This window comes from Octopus bimaculoides, chromosome 19 (assembly GCF_046866305.1).
Source record: "Octopus bimaculoides isolate indiv1 chromosome 19, ASM4686630v1, whole genome shotgun sequence".
Lineage (NCBI taxonomy): Eukaryota > Metazoa > Mollusca > Cephalopoda > Octopoda > Octopodidae > Octopus > Octopus bimaculoides.
The window spans coordinates 7,076,021-7,090,942 of record NC_142946.1 but is presented as its reverse complement, the minus strand read 5'-3'; the positions used below and the strand labels follow the sequence as shown (position 1 = coordinate 7,090,942).

Here is a 14,922-nt window from a genome sequence, read left to right as displayed (position 1 = left end):
AAACTCAGCGCTTTGAACTCTGTATTAGAATCGAACCAATTTAATAATGTTACGTTAAACTACTTAGATTATAAACCACATCTTTTTGTATGCTACATGCTATATGAAAAAATAAACACGCGACTCAAATTTTATAATTGAAAAAATAAAACTCAATTCGTACTGCGGTATTTTAAACAGACATTACTTATTTCCAAGTACACCGGTTTGATGCAATTGTGTTTGGCAGCAAATGCAATAAAAATGCTATACAAATATTTCTTAATAACTTGATATATTATGTAAGTTGCATATTAAAAAATCTAAATAAAAAAAATTAACTCACTTAATATCGAAATTCGTTTTCTTTTGTTGAAACAGTTCAATTTTAATTTCATCCAATCACCGACAGTAAATAATTTATCTGTATTAATAAAGTTCAGAAAGTGATATCGTTGTTGATTTCGGATATTTTTTCTGGCAATTCTTTTACAAGTCTTGGAAAATCAAAGGGGGAAAGATGGTCAGTAATAAAGTACACAGGGGCCAAAGGGGCAAGAGGCCCGAAAGGCTTAATAAATCTAACCATAGTATGAATATAGGTAAGTTATTTCACTGTTTATTTTCCTCTGCTCTGTGGTCCCCACGTGTCTAATCTATAATGCGTAACTTTAGAACATGTACATGAAGATAAAACATGTCGATCGCTTCCAAAGGAGAAAAGATTTAGTGAAGGAATTTATAGCTGTGTGCCTATTCTATGTATTTAGTTATTGAGATTCGATTTTTCATTGCTCTTGAGAAAAATGAAAATAGGAATTAATGCAAGATCCCCACTCCACTCTACATCCCCACTAAATAACTTGACATATTTATATGTGGTTTCTCATATTTCTTCAACTTCATCATTTCACAAATGACGGCAGTGAAGGTGCGCGTCTTAGTGGTTAGAGTGTTGCACTCAAGATCGTAGGATCGTGGTTTCGGTTCGCGGACCAGGTGGTTCGTCGTTGTTCTGGAGCAAAGTCGCTCCAGTCCAGTCACCTGTAGACGAGTAAACCTGTGACGGACTGGCGTCCCGTTCAGGGTGGATGTTGTGATCTCGGTCACTTATACACCATGAAATCGTAGGACTCAATACAGTAATATCCAGGGATTGATGATTATGACGATGATACCGACAACTGAGTTCGTTAAATGGTATGAAACCTTATTTGGAAATAATTAACAGATAGAAGTGCTAGTAACTCTTGGCTGACCAAAGTTCTGTGAATAGATTTGGTAATTCAACAACTGAAAAAAGCCCATCGTGTGTGTGTGTCTGTCCACGTACATACACGCGACGAGCTTTTTTCAGTTTCCGTCCAATAGATCCACTCATCCGGTTTTGATAGGTCCAGGCCTGTAGCAGAAGACGTTTGCCCAAGGTGCAACGCAGTGAGACTAAGCACGAAGGCCACTTGCTTGGCTATGTATCGCGTGATGTTTGTAAATGAATGTCGTTCATTTCCAATAATCCGTGAATAATATGCCTTGCCAAGGAAAAAAAATATTACTTTCTTTGGAAACGGATGAGGGTTGGCGACAGGATGGGCATCCAGTTCTTCCACAATAAAGAATACGTTTCCAACAGCTTAAGGGGTCAACTATGGGAAAAAAATTATTTAGTACTGAAATCGAGTCTGGCATGAAACTAAATTTACCGAATATTCTTGCAAACTCTACCCACCTGTTCTCCCTGCTCTATCCACGTGATCTCCTTGACACCCCATTATTAAAGGGACATTTAGGGCAGCAAGCTACCACAATCATTATCACACTGGACAGAATGCTTAATGTCGTCCGTCCTTATGTTTCTGTCTTCAAGTTCTGCCAAGGTCCCCTTTCATCCTTCTGGCGTTTGATAAAATAAGTATCAGTTGAGCTCTGAAGGTTGATGTAATTGGTTAGATCCCTTCCCCCAAAAAATTTCAGGTCCTCTACCTATAAGTAGAAAGCATTATGAAACTGGTGTTTCGGACATAAATTAACAGGAAATTCTGATGGAAAGTTTGAATTTGTATCACTTCAAAACAGGAAGATTGTATTGTAGAGGCAGGGAGAGTCTCAGATGAGTTAATAATCGAAAGGGTTAATTGTCAAGTCCTGCCTAGAGAAATAATGGAGCACCTGTGAGGGATTTGAACTTACAACTTGTGAATTGATGATCCAGTTCCTTTCATAACCAGTTACAGCTGCAAGACCCTAACCCTAAAACTACAACAGATCACGTTTTCTTAAATTTCCATATAAACTGTTAATTCCTAACTTCATGTTTTCCCATTGTTTATTTTAAAAAATTTTTTTTTTTCCAGATCGCCCCAAATCTGAAGGGCATGGTGGACATAACATGAGGGACCGGAGCACCATTAAACGTCTCCAAATGTACAGAAATTACAAACCAAAGAGGTAACATTGATTACTTCTCTTTTGTAGGTTTCATGAAATTAGTGTGACTTCTCAGTATTAACTCAAATTCTCTTTGTTTAACTATCTACCTCACACACACACACACACACACACACACATTCATGTATATACAATATATATATATATATATATATATAGAGAGAGAGAGAGAGAGAGAGGCGTAGGAGTGGCTGTGTGGTAAGTAGCTTGCTTACCAACCACATGGTTCCGGGTTCATTCCCACTGCGTGGCACCTTGGCTAAGTGTCTTTAATTTTATGAGACACATAGAAGAACATGCATTCTAATCACAATTCTTTAATTATTTTTACAGAGACAGTGCAGGAAAAATCTTACGGCCAGCACCATTTCAAACTTGGTTAAAATCTGGAACTGTTGCTCGAGTGGAACCAAATAGAAGATGGTTTGGTAAATACATTGTGCTCTTATCTTTCTTACTTTTTTTTTTGTTATGCTTTTCTTCAAGAGGTTTTTAGTCTGACATCAACCCCAGTACTCTTTCAATCTGGTAATTGGTGACATGTTAAAGGCACCCGATACACTTTGTAAAGTGGTTGGCATTAATTAGGAAGGGTATCCAGCCGTAGAAACAAAGCCAAAACAGACTGGATCCTGGCTTACCAATTCCAGTCAAACCATCTAACCCAGGCCAGTATGGAAAACAGACGCTAAATGATGATTAAGGAAAGTTTCTGGCATAATGGAATGGTTACTTCAACACAATAGAACTTGGAACCATACCTTCTCTCAGAAACTGTAAATCCTCTAATTTATGTATGTGTCTGTGTTTGTCCTCCACCATCGCTTGACAACCGATGTGGGTGTGTTTAGTGGTTCAGCATAAGAGACCAATAGAATAAGTCCTGGGGTCAATTTGTTCGACTGAAAGCAGTGCTCCAGCATGGCCGCAATCAAATGATTGAAACAAACAAAAGAATATAAAACTGCATAAAGATAAATTACATTTTGACGTAAGAAGTTTTTTTTTCTGTAACGAGGTTTGATCGTCATTTATTATTTTTGCTGCACAGGTAATACCAGAGTGATTACCCAGAATGCACTGCAGAGATTTCAAGAGGAGATGGAAAAAGTTAAGAAGGACCCTTACAAGATGATTATGAAACAGAGTAAACTTCCTGTTTCCCTACTGAATGAAGCTGCCAAAGTGTGTAGACCATTTTTCATTTTATTGATTTATCTTTACTTTACATTTTGTTGTCAATAGCATCATTAGTTGTACCATTCCCTGGTTTGCTGTATTTATGTTTCCAATCTCAGGAGTAATGGGGGGGGGGGGAGAATCAATGTAACTCGAGTGGCATAAATACTATAAGGTACTTCCTTTGTTTTAGATTAGGTACATTGTGTTCCTGCTTGTTGTAAGATGCAACTATAGGGGTTGGTGACAGGTAAGGCATCCAGCTGTGAAATACCACCTCAGGAGACTTATCCAACCCGTGCCAGATATCAGACATAAAACAATAAGGATGCACAGATTCATGAGGAATTTTTCACCAATGCTCATATCTTTTGCCAATAACTATTTCTTTTCACACACACACACATATATGAAGGACTCTCCCATCATAGACGATGTATGAGCGTTCAGCTTCTGCCGAATGACCAGCACAAACGATTGGTTTATAATGATCAGATGTTCATGCTGCATATTAGGCTACTCCCTCCATCAGATTGATGTTGTCTGAACAGGTGCACAGTGTGCCATGCGTCAGGTGTCGAAGTGATCGCAGAGCAAGATGAGATGAAGTGATTTGCTCAAGAACACATCGCACTATAGGTCTTCTCCAGCACACAGCCATGCCGTTTGTTGTGTTGCTTCTGTCTCCTTTGTGAGACTAACTTTCTCCCACATCACCCTTCACCACTTCTTCCAATATCTTCTTCTCCAGATTCCCTTCCATTTTTATCACTCAGCTGGTGGGGGGAAAATAATGGGAAGTGGAAATGGCTCGGGGTGGGAAAGGAGGTAATTGAGAAAGCAAGGGGATGTAGCGTGCACCTTCCTGCTCTCAGGTGATAGAGAAGTATGAGTGTTAGGGGAGGAAAGGGTTGATGGGGCAAAGAGGATACAGGTGTGCAAGGGGCAGAGGCTCACAGACAGGTATGAACCAAGATGATAGACAAGAGAAGGACGAGGGTGGGATGCAGGAGTAGCAGATGTTAAATTTAATGTATTCATTTCTCCATTTCTTGCCTTTCAGTATGCTCGTCCTCATCTTTTGGATACCGAGAGCTACGGTGTGACATTTGGAAAGAAAGCTCAGCGCAAAAGACCGAAAATCAAAGTTGACAATTTGGAGGTAACTCATGTTTTGTACATCATCATCATTACTATTTCATATCTATGTTCCATACTGGTACGTTTTGTACAATTTTCGAAAAAAATCTCTTTTTTTTTTGTGTGTGTGTTGTGTGTAGAAAGAAATTTAAGTTGCATTTTTGTCTGTTGAGATAAATGTGGGGAAGTGTCTGTTAAGGGGTGCTTTTAATGTGCCCCTGGCATGTAATCATCATATTCCAATTTCCTTCACTTCGGTGAAGTGGTGGTGAGTGAAATGTGTAATTTTTTTTCTTTTTAAAACCAAGATTTTTTTTTCCTTCTTACTTAATCTGTCTGTAATGCTGTCACATGATGCGCTGAAGGGAAAGGCTAAGAGCAAAACAAAAAGTAGAGAGAAAAAGAGGGAGAATGCTGTGTATTAAGTCCATAAAATTGTGCATAAAGTATACAAAATGCATTAAGTAATCATCGTATTCCAATTTCCATCACTTTTCAATGAGTGATGAAAAGATGAGTGACTATCTTTGATACAGACTCAGCTTTCAAGTTTTTTGGATGAAGTTTTCAGAAATAAAACAGTAGGTTTACTATGGGTCCTGCTCATTCCACATAAAATATCTTCAAAATGCAAGATTTCATTTTAAATTTGTAATTTGATCTTTTTTTTCTCCATCCATAGGATTTAAGCAAACTTGTCCAAGAATCTGAAGAGAAGTACAATCCCCAGAATGACATGGATTTAGTGGTTGAATATGACGGTGTACGTGATGAAGCAATTGAAATGGTGTTCAAAGCTGGACAATCAAAACGTATCTGGAACGAACTCTATAAAGTGAGTACAATCGGTCTCCTGGTATATATTTTGGAGTTTTAGGTGTTTGTGCAAGTAATATCTGCTTTATGGTTTTATTTGTGTTGCGTCCATTTTTCTTGCACGATGGTCAAGGTTGTTTTTTGTTGGAGCGAGTGAATATTTTCCCAGCCAGGGTATCTTCCTGTTTCTAATTGCCCAACTACATCTGGCCCTGGAAAATCCACCACAATGAATTCTGTTCGACCCATGCAAACATGCAAAAATGGACATGAAATGATGGTGATATTGGGGCTATAGAAGAAAATACCTGTCCCAAGGTGCCATGCTGTGGGATTGAACCCGAAACCCCATGGCTGCAATGCAAACATCTTAACCACACAATCACGTTTCTCCCTATGGATATTAAAAATTTTAAAATTATATTTCAATCATTTTTTACCAATTTTGGTTTAGTATTTTAGAAACTTAGAAATATTACTTTTACGTTCGCTTATTTATTTATTCACCCTTTTTTTTTTTTTTTTTTTTTTGTGCAGGTCATTGATTCCTCGGATGTTCTTGTCCAAGTTTTAGATGCCCGAGATCCCTTAGGAACAAGATGTTATCAAATTGAAAAATATCTTAAAAAGGAGAAACCTCACAAACAGTTGATTTTTATTTTGAACAAAGTCGACCTTGTTCCAGTGTGGGTTACGGTAAGTTAACAGTCATACTTCACAATATGTATAGAGACATATAATAAAGGCGGTGCTCCAGCATGGCCACAATCAAATGGCTGAAACAAGTAAAAGATATATATATATATATATATAGGCGCAGGAGTGGCTGTGTGGTAAGTAGCTTGCTTACCAACCACATGGTTCCGGGTTCATTCCCACTGCGTGGCACCTTGGGCAAGTGTCTTCTACTATAGCCTTGGGCCGACCAAAGCCTTGTGAGTGGATTTGGTAGACGGAAACTGGAAGAAGCCTGTCGTATATATGTGTGTATGTTTGTGTCTGTCCCCCAACATCGCTTGACAACCGATGCTGGTGTGTTTACGTCCCCGTAACTTAGCGGTTCGGCAAAAGAGATCGATAGAATAAGTACTAGGCTTCCAAAGAATAAGTCCTGGGGTCGATTTGCTCGACTAAAAGGCAGTGCTCCAGCATGGCCGCAGTCAAATGACTGAAACAAGTAAAAGAGTAAAAGATGTATATATATATATATATATATATTGTTTGTTTTTATCATCATTATTATTATTGAGGCAGTGAGCTGACAGACTTGTTAGGGTGATGAGATAAACGCCCTGCAGTATTTCTTTTCTCTCTTTACATTCTGAGTTCAAATCCAGCTGAGGTTAGCTTTGCTTTTATCCCTCTGTGGTCAATGTAATTGACTAACCACTTGCCCCTAGAATTGCTGGCCTCATGCTAAGTGTTGATGATGATTGTCTCACAGCTTTGAGATTTCAATGATGTAATTGTTTATTTCTAGAATGATATTGTAGGGTAAGTGTGAGAGGCTGGATATGGCTGCTTTAAATGCTAAAAGTTTAAAGGAGAAAAAAAAAAACAGGTTCTCGAGCGAGATCGTTGCCAGTGCCCCTGGACTGGCTCCTGTGCGGGTGGCACATGAAATACACCATTTTGAGCGTGGCCGTTGCCAGTACCGCCTGACTGGCCCTCGTGCGGGTGACACGTAAAAGCACCCACTACACTCTCTGAGTGGTTGGCGTTAGGAAGGGCATCCAGCTGTAGAAACTCTGCCAGATCAGATTGGAGCCTGGTGTTGCCATCCGGTTTCACCAGTCCTCAGTCAAATCGTCCAACCCATGCTAGCATGGAAAGTGGACGTTAAACGATGATGATGATGATGCAAAAATCTGAAACGTTGTTGTTGTTTTTGATGGGCAGGTGGTGGCAGTGAGGAGATGACCTTCACCTTTCATCCTTTTCATCATCATCATCATTTAACCTCCATCTTGGCAGAACTGTTTAAGCGTCAGACAAAATGATTTACAGTATTTGTTTCAAATCTCTATGTTCTGAGTTCAAATCTAGCCGAGGTCAACTTTATCTCTGTAGCTTTCAGAGTTAACAAACTAAAGTACCTGTCAAAAAAGAGCAACCAAATCTCCCTCAAACTATACCCTTACCATCTTAAAGTATTAGACACATTGGATAATGTTGTACAAGATACACTATGCTTGAAAATGAACTAAGATGGGCATGGATGGTCAGGGCCAACTTGGGACTTAAGTACTAAAAGAAAGAAAACTCTTTGCTGTGTTTTTTTAATCCAGCCATGTCCAGCCCAAATATTCTTCCTGTTTTATGTTCAGACTGATCAGATCTGGCCTCTCATATCCATCCTGCAATGTCATTCTGAGAATAGACAGTCACAGGGTCAAAATCTCAAAGCTACTAGCTAATGCATGATTAATTCAAATAGGTAGGTAAGCATTACATTTGAGAGAAGTTTTTGAATGCTAAATGATCAGGAATTATCCAATTATTGCTTTTGTCTTTCATATTTGTTATTAATTTTTTTCCCGTGTGTGTGTGTGTGTGTTAATATTTATACTGAAGATTATGTTTTATGTACTTTTCTTTTGACAGCAAAAATGGGTGACTATTTTGTCAGAAGACCAGCCTACCATGGCATTCCATGCAAGCCTCACCAACGCTTTTGGAAAAGGAGCATTTATTAATTTGCTTCGACAGTTTGCAAAGGTTAGAAGAAAACAAAGAAAAACGCTTTATATTTCATATCCCTTCGTTTTGATAATTATTAAAACTGATGATTATTGCATTTTGAAATAGCAGCAAAATATTCTCTGTTGTTATATAAGCAAACATAGCTGTGTGATGAAGAAGTATGCTTCTCCAGCACATGGGGTTTGGGTTCAATCTCACTGTATGGCACATTGGACAAGCAATTTCTACTGTAGCCTCAGGTCTACCAAAGCCTTCTAAGTGAATTTGGTTTGTGGAAACTGAAAAAAAGCCTAAGGGCATCTAATGGCAACTGGTGGAAGCATCGGGCTGTAGAAATCTGCTTCAGCAAATTCCATTTGACTCTTGCAAGCATGGAACAACAATGATGATGTGTGTTTGTGAGTTCATATTTCTGCTGTTTTTATGTGTGTTTGCCAATTGTAAACAATGACAGTGTCATTTGTTGCAAGTTCTCTCCATAAAAACATGTCCAGGCTGTTTGATAGACGAAAGATTAATACCTCTCTTGGAAACAAGGTGGGGTTAGCTCCATCTGACTCATGCAAACACAGAAAAGTAGATGTAAAACCAATGATGATGTCATACTTGGCTTATTTCAGGGTTTCTCTGTCACAATCCAGCTCTGGATAATGCTCTTCCATCCTTATAGAACCCCAAATATATCTAATGGAGTATGTAAAGAGAAGTGTAAGATACTACACAATGCATGTCATCATCATCATCGTTTAACTTCTGTTTTCCATGCTGGCATGGATTGAACGGTTTGACTGAGGCCTGGAAAGCCAGCGGCTGCACCAGGCTCCGATCTGATCTGGCAATGTTTCTACAGCTGGGTGCCCTTCCTAACGCCAACCACTCCGAGAGTAGTGGGAGCTTTTAATGTGCCACCGGCACTGGAGCCAGTCAGGGAACACTGGCATCAGCCACATTCGGATGGTGCTTTTTATGTGCCATTGGCACGGGAGCCAGTCAAGCAGCCCTGGCATCGGTCACATTGGCAGCCCTATTCATACACTAGAAACTGTTGCTACTCTGAGTTTCACACTTGTTTTCATTTATAAAAATATATTTTAGGAGCATGAAAATAGAAAGTAGTAAAAGAGTACTCAATATGTATCGTGTGTGTGTGGGGATGGTCTTTCTTTTTTACTAATTAAACGCACACACTATTTTTCTGATCAATCAATAAAACGATGTAGGAGGAGTTAGCTAACAACGCCACAAACAAACACACACCGATTTTCCACATATGTAGTAGATATATCTATATATGTATATTTTAGTCTATTGCTAACAAGATTTTCTGCTGTTTTATCTGCCTTACCTTCTTCCTATTACAGATATTAACTCTACTTTTTTTTTGCTTCCAGCTCCATTCAAATAAAAAACAAATCAGTGTTGGATTTATAGGTTATCCAAATGTTGGGAAAAGTTCCGTTATTAATACTTTGCGCAAGAAAAAAGTTTGTAAAGTGGCTCCGATTGCTGGTGAGACAAAGGTAAGTAAATGACACAAACCACAAGTATGGTCTGAAGATCATACATAGACACAGGAGTGGCCCTGTGATAAGAAACTTGCTTTCCGACCACATGGTTCCGGGTTCAGTCCCACTGTGTGGCACCTTGGGCAAGTGTCTTCTACTATAGCCTCGGGCCAACTAAAGCCTTGTGAGTGGATATGGTACACAAAAAATGAAAGAAGCCCGTTGTGTACATATGTGTGTGTTTGTCCCCCCACCACCACCACCATCGCTTGACAACCGATGTTGGTGTGTTTACGTCCCCGTAACTTAGCTGTTTGGGAAAAGAAACCGATAAAATAAGCACTAGGCTTACAAAAAATAAGTCCTGGAGACGATTTGTTTGACTAAAGGCGGTGCTCCAGCATGGCCGCAGTCAAATGGGTAAAAGAGTACTAGACACATTTCAATGTTCAATTTCATTTCTTGTTGTTTATTGTATTGCAATTTTAGGAGTTCAGTGGATTGAACAATACTTTTTTTTTTTACAACAGTGGCTGTGTGGTAAGTAGCTTGCTTACCAACCACATGGTTCTGGGTTCTTTTATCCATTTTCAAAAGAAGTCAATACTAGTTACTTTTGAAGTTTTCTTTGAACAGCCAGGTGTCAGTTTACCTGGAAAAAAAAACAATGCAGTTATTAATAAGAAATTACTGCAAGCAAGATTCCCCAGCTCTAGCATCACCCCTTCATAGTCAGCCTATGAACTTTTCACCTCACCCCTGTATTTGGGCTGGATATAGCCGGTTAAAATGCTAAAGGATTCATACATTCTGTCACATAAAATGCTTCATCTCTCATTTTCAGTATTTATTTTACTTATTAATTAATTCTTCTAACTCAATTCATTCTCTTCTCTCTGTTTTACAGGTTTGGCAGTACATAACACTGATGAGAAGAATATATCTGGTAGATTGTCCTGGTGTGGTGTATCCATCTGGTTCCACTCCTACAGAAATTGTTTTGAAAGGTGTGGTAAGTATTATAGATTTCATTCTTTCCATCCTTGCTCATCCTGTTGTGCTGTATATCTAGGACTGCATTATTCAAAATTAATTTTCTCTGTTGTCTGTACTCTGTGTAAGTTGGATCTATTAATATAAATATCTAAATATTTATACTACAGTATTCATCATCTGAATGTCTTCATCCTTTGCTTTCACTAGTCACTAAACCTTTTTCTATTTCCTCTCCCTGTTCCTTTCTGTTGAAGAGCATAGGCTCAAAATGTAAAAGACTTTCTCACTTCACGAGCATTAAACTAATACATTTGTTTGTTGTTCACACAGCGGTCTTCGTCTTTTGTTTTTTTGTAAATTCTCACTATATATATATATATATATATATATAGATAGATAGATAGATAGATAGGTAGATATATATATATATATATATGCGTATATAAATCTATCTGTACTTATGTGTATGCAATTTTGTCTCGTCTTGACATCATGTGATAGTTGTAAACAAGAATCACTGTCATACAACCAGTGTCACTAATTACCAATGTTTTGCAAAAACATGTCTGGCCATGGGGAAACTTTCCTTGCTTGAAAACAAGCAGAGGTTGATAAAAGAAAAAGCATCCAACTATAGAAAATCTGCCTCAATAAATGCTGCCAACCCATACAAGTCTGGAAGAGTGAACATTAAAACAATAATGATTTATATGTATATAAATGTATGTATGTATGTACAAGGTGAGCCAAAAGTCACACCAAAACATTTGACATTATTATTATTCATTTTGTTCATTATGTACATGGGTATTCATCATTATTTTATTCAATTTTGGAAGAATTGGAGTATGTCTTTCACAATTCTACACGTATGCACATATATGTATGTATACTTTCGTATTGATCTTATCCTTATTTATATATATATACACACAACAGGTTTCTTCTAGTTTCCATTCACCAAATCAAACTTATAACAAATACATACCATTCTTTTATAAAATATATTTTTATTAAATTCTCTTAAAAGACGCCTCCTCTCGTGTTGCAGAGCACCAGAATTTTTTCTTAAATCTTGGGGTTCTTCATAACTTAGAGATACATTTCTCCATTGACTGATCCACCGGTGGCTTGTTCTGGGTAACCTTGTTGTAATGAAAGTATTCTCCTTGAATTCCAGGTACGAGTGGAACATTTGAGGAATCCAGAAGACTACATTGGAGCTGTACTTGAACGAGTGCGACCTGAATATATTACACGAGCTTATAAAATAGAAAGTTGGAATGGTACAGAAGACTTCTTGGAAAAACTTGCCAAAAGATACGGAAAATTATTGAAGGTAATAAATCTGTCTAAGATTTTATTTCTAGTTACCTTCTATCTCTCACTTGTTTCAGTCATTGGACTGTGGCCATGCTACTGCACTGCCTTGAAAGGTTTAGGCAAACCAATTGACCCAAGTATTTATGTTTTTTTTTCTTTTAAGTCTGAGACTTATCAATCAGCCCATGTCAGAATGGATTAGTTACTTCTGGAATACATTATGATATAAATGAATGAATTTTTAAGAAACTGTTTTTTTTTTTTTTTATAAACTTCTAAATTTCTATGTCTTTTTGATGTAACTATTTTCAGGGTGGCGACCCAGATTTCAACAATATTTCCAAAATTGTGTTGAATGATTGGCAACGAGGACGTCTTCCATATTTTGTTAAACCACCAGTAAGAGAGGTGTGAACAAATTTTTTAATGTATTAAGTGTTATATGTGTGTGTGTGTAGCTTCCTCATCATTCATTTCAATGCCCACTTTTCCATGCTTGCAAGGGTCAGGTGTGTCTGTCTATATACTTATGGCTGCTGGAGAAAGTATTTTGATTCTAGCAAAGAAGCATGCAGTTTAGGACATGACTGCAGCCTTTATCAACACAGGAATAAAAATGCAGCTTGACTGATTATTATTTACAACTGCTGCTAAAGAAAAAGAAATAAGAATATCTACATACACATGTGTGTGTGTAATAATTTTATATTTGAGTATGCTGTTAAAAGCCTCTTCACAGTATTCGGCTACCTGATGTCAACAACAGGATGAAGGTACATACCACTGGATTTACTTTGGGAAATCCTTTGTGTCTCTGTAGAGTTTATAAAAAATATGAGAGAAAGAATTCTTCGTAATGATAATCAGTTCCTTATGGAGACGCATAGTACACTAAAATTACCAAAGTGTATCATAGAAATAAACAAAATGACAAGTAAAAAAATAGGTATTTTTTGAAAAGACACCTGATACATCTATGATTTTCATTTAAGGATTTATCAATGATAAGTTTAATAGATTGCTTTGCTGTAAGAGTAATTTAAATAATTTAGTAAATAAAAGTTCAAAGTTATTTTCCTATCCTTCAGAAATCCCAGTTACTCATGCTTGATTATATTCTGAAATGAATGATTAATTTTTGCAGGGAGACGAGACAGAAAGCGTTGTTGACAAAGTAGTCGTTGAGACCCCTTCAAAGGAAACTGCAATAATGGATGAGGAAACTGTGAAAACCATTCCACAAGTGCAACAGGACTTAAGCAAAATTCAGGTGCAACCAGAGTTTGTTGGTGATGACGTTAAATCCGTGAATTTGGATGTATCGCGAGATGATTCTGATGTTGAAGATGTTTCAGACAAAGAAAGTGATGAAAATGACGATGAGACAAAAGAAATCGCAATTCCTAATGTTGAGAAGGAATCAGCTGATGCGAAAGCATTCGTTGAGTTAATGACAAAGTCTAACGAAGCAGAACAAACTGCTGCTGCTGCTGGAGAAAAAGATAAGGGAACCGATGATTCTTCAGATAAATCCATTTCCAAAGAAGAATCAAATGTTACAGAGACTGCTGCACAAGAAAATACATCAGCAAAAGATGAAGATAAGAGCGAAGAGATAATTGATGATAACAGCAAAGATGAAACTGAAGAGAAGTCTTTGACAGCTTCTCTTGAGAGTATTCCATCAGGAAGTGGTATTTCTGCTGTCACAGAGGATTCTGACGATGAAGGTATATATATATTTATTTATATTGATGTTTGTTTTTATGTTGAATTCTAATACAAACAACTTTACATTAATCTAATGGGTTACTCTATACTTTTCTAGAGTAAAAATTTATCATTCTTAAACAAGGATGTTGTTGACTGTGACTTCGAAGTTTCAGCAGCTAACCCCAAAACGTGTGATTGCAAAGCTAGCTTCTTAACCACATAGTCATGCCTGTGCCCTATAGCAAGTTGTTTCTTTATTTTCATATTTCACTTTTTCTTTGTCTCTGAATATTTCAGCTGATTTCATGTACAAGATGAAGGATCCAGAAAGCAAGCCTAGTACCAGTGTAACAAAGGAATGTTCTTCCAAGGTGAACATAGCCAAGTCAAACAAGAATAAGAAACGAAAGAAGAAGCGACATGAAGAAAGTTCCGATGAAGATGAAGCACCTAAGTTGACTGGCAAACAAGTAAGTTTATTTTGGTTTGTTTTGTTTGTTTTTTTAACTACTCAGATTTTAAGGCTGGCCATGATACAGCAGTTTTATAACGATCAGCTTTTGAGTTTGGTTTTCTAGTAGAAGGCACCTAAAGTGCCAAGTTGTGGAACTAAACCAAGGTTGTGAAGCAAATTTGTCAGCCTCACAACAATCTTAGTTTTCTTTAGACTTTCTCTTTCTTTTTTTTTTTTTCGTGCGTGTGTCTATGGTAAACTCCTGAAAATTTCTTGTTCCATTTTGACCACCTTGGCATTTCATTTATTTTCCTCAGCGTCGCAAACTGGATCGCAAAGAGAGAACGAAGAAAATCGGAAAACATTTCTATGAATACGCAAACGTGAAGAACCGAAGCGACCGAGCAAGACGGTAGAATCATCTTGGAAGGAACCATTGTAATTCTCTCTGTTTTGAGAAGGTATTATTCTATAAGCAAAGATGTATGTATGTAAATATTCTACAAATATAAATAATATCTTTGAGATTGTAAACTTTAGTTTTTGTTGTTATTAAACCCAATTGCTTGAATTGCTAAACTCTTGGAGTGGTTGGCGTTAGGAAGGGCATCCACTGTAGAAATTCTGCCAGATCAGATTGGAGCCTGGTGTTGCCATCCGGTTTCA

General features: G+C 37.5%; 1 protein-coding gene across 1 annotated transcript; it reads left to right on the top strand.

Annotated features, from left to right (window-relative positions):
- The first annotated feature begins 413 nt into the window (after nt 1-413).
- Nucleotides 414-14,790, top strand: LOC106873083 (uncharacterized). The gene is made up of 15 exons (XM_089366563.1): nt 414-581; nt 2,334-2,427; nt 2,761-2,855; nt 3,479-3,612; nt 4,670-4,768; nt 5,429-5,581; nt 6,100-6,258; nt 8,167-8,280; nt 9,657-9,785; nt 10,678-10,782; nt 11,947-12,105; nt 12,402-12,497; nt 13,234-13,819; nt 14,100-14,272; nt 14,574-14,790. The coding sequence occupies exons 1-15, from the start codon at nt 500-502 to the stop codon at nt 14,670-14,672; spliced, it is 2,277 nt and encodes a 758-aa protein (XP_089222689.1). The 5' UTR covers nt 414-499; the 3' UTR covers nt 14,673-14,790.
- The last annotated feature ends 132 nt before the right edge of the window (nt 14,791-14,922 follow it).

Coding starts and splice junctions, on each gene's coding strand:
- LOC106873083 (XM_089366563.1), top strand. CDS start 500: ATGGTCAGTAATAAAGTACACAGGGGCCAAAGGGGCAAGAGGCCCGAA. Junction 8,281..9,656: donor TGCTTCGACAGTTTGCAAAG/GTTAGAAGAAAA, acceptor TTTTGCTTCCAG/CTCCATTCAAATAAAAAACA. Junction 14,273..14,573: donor CTAAGTTGACTGGCAAACAA/GTAAGTTTATTT, acceptor TATTTTCCTCAG/CGTCGCAAACTGGATCGCAA.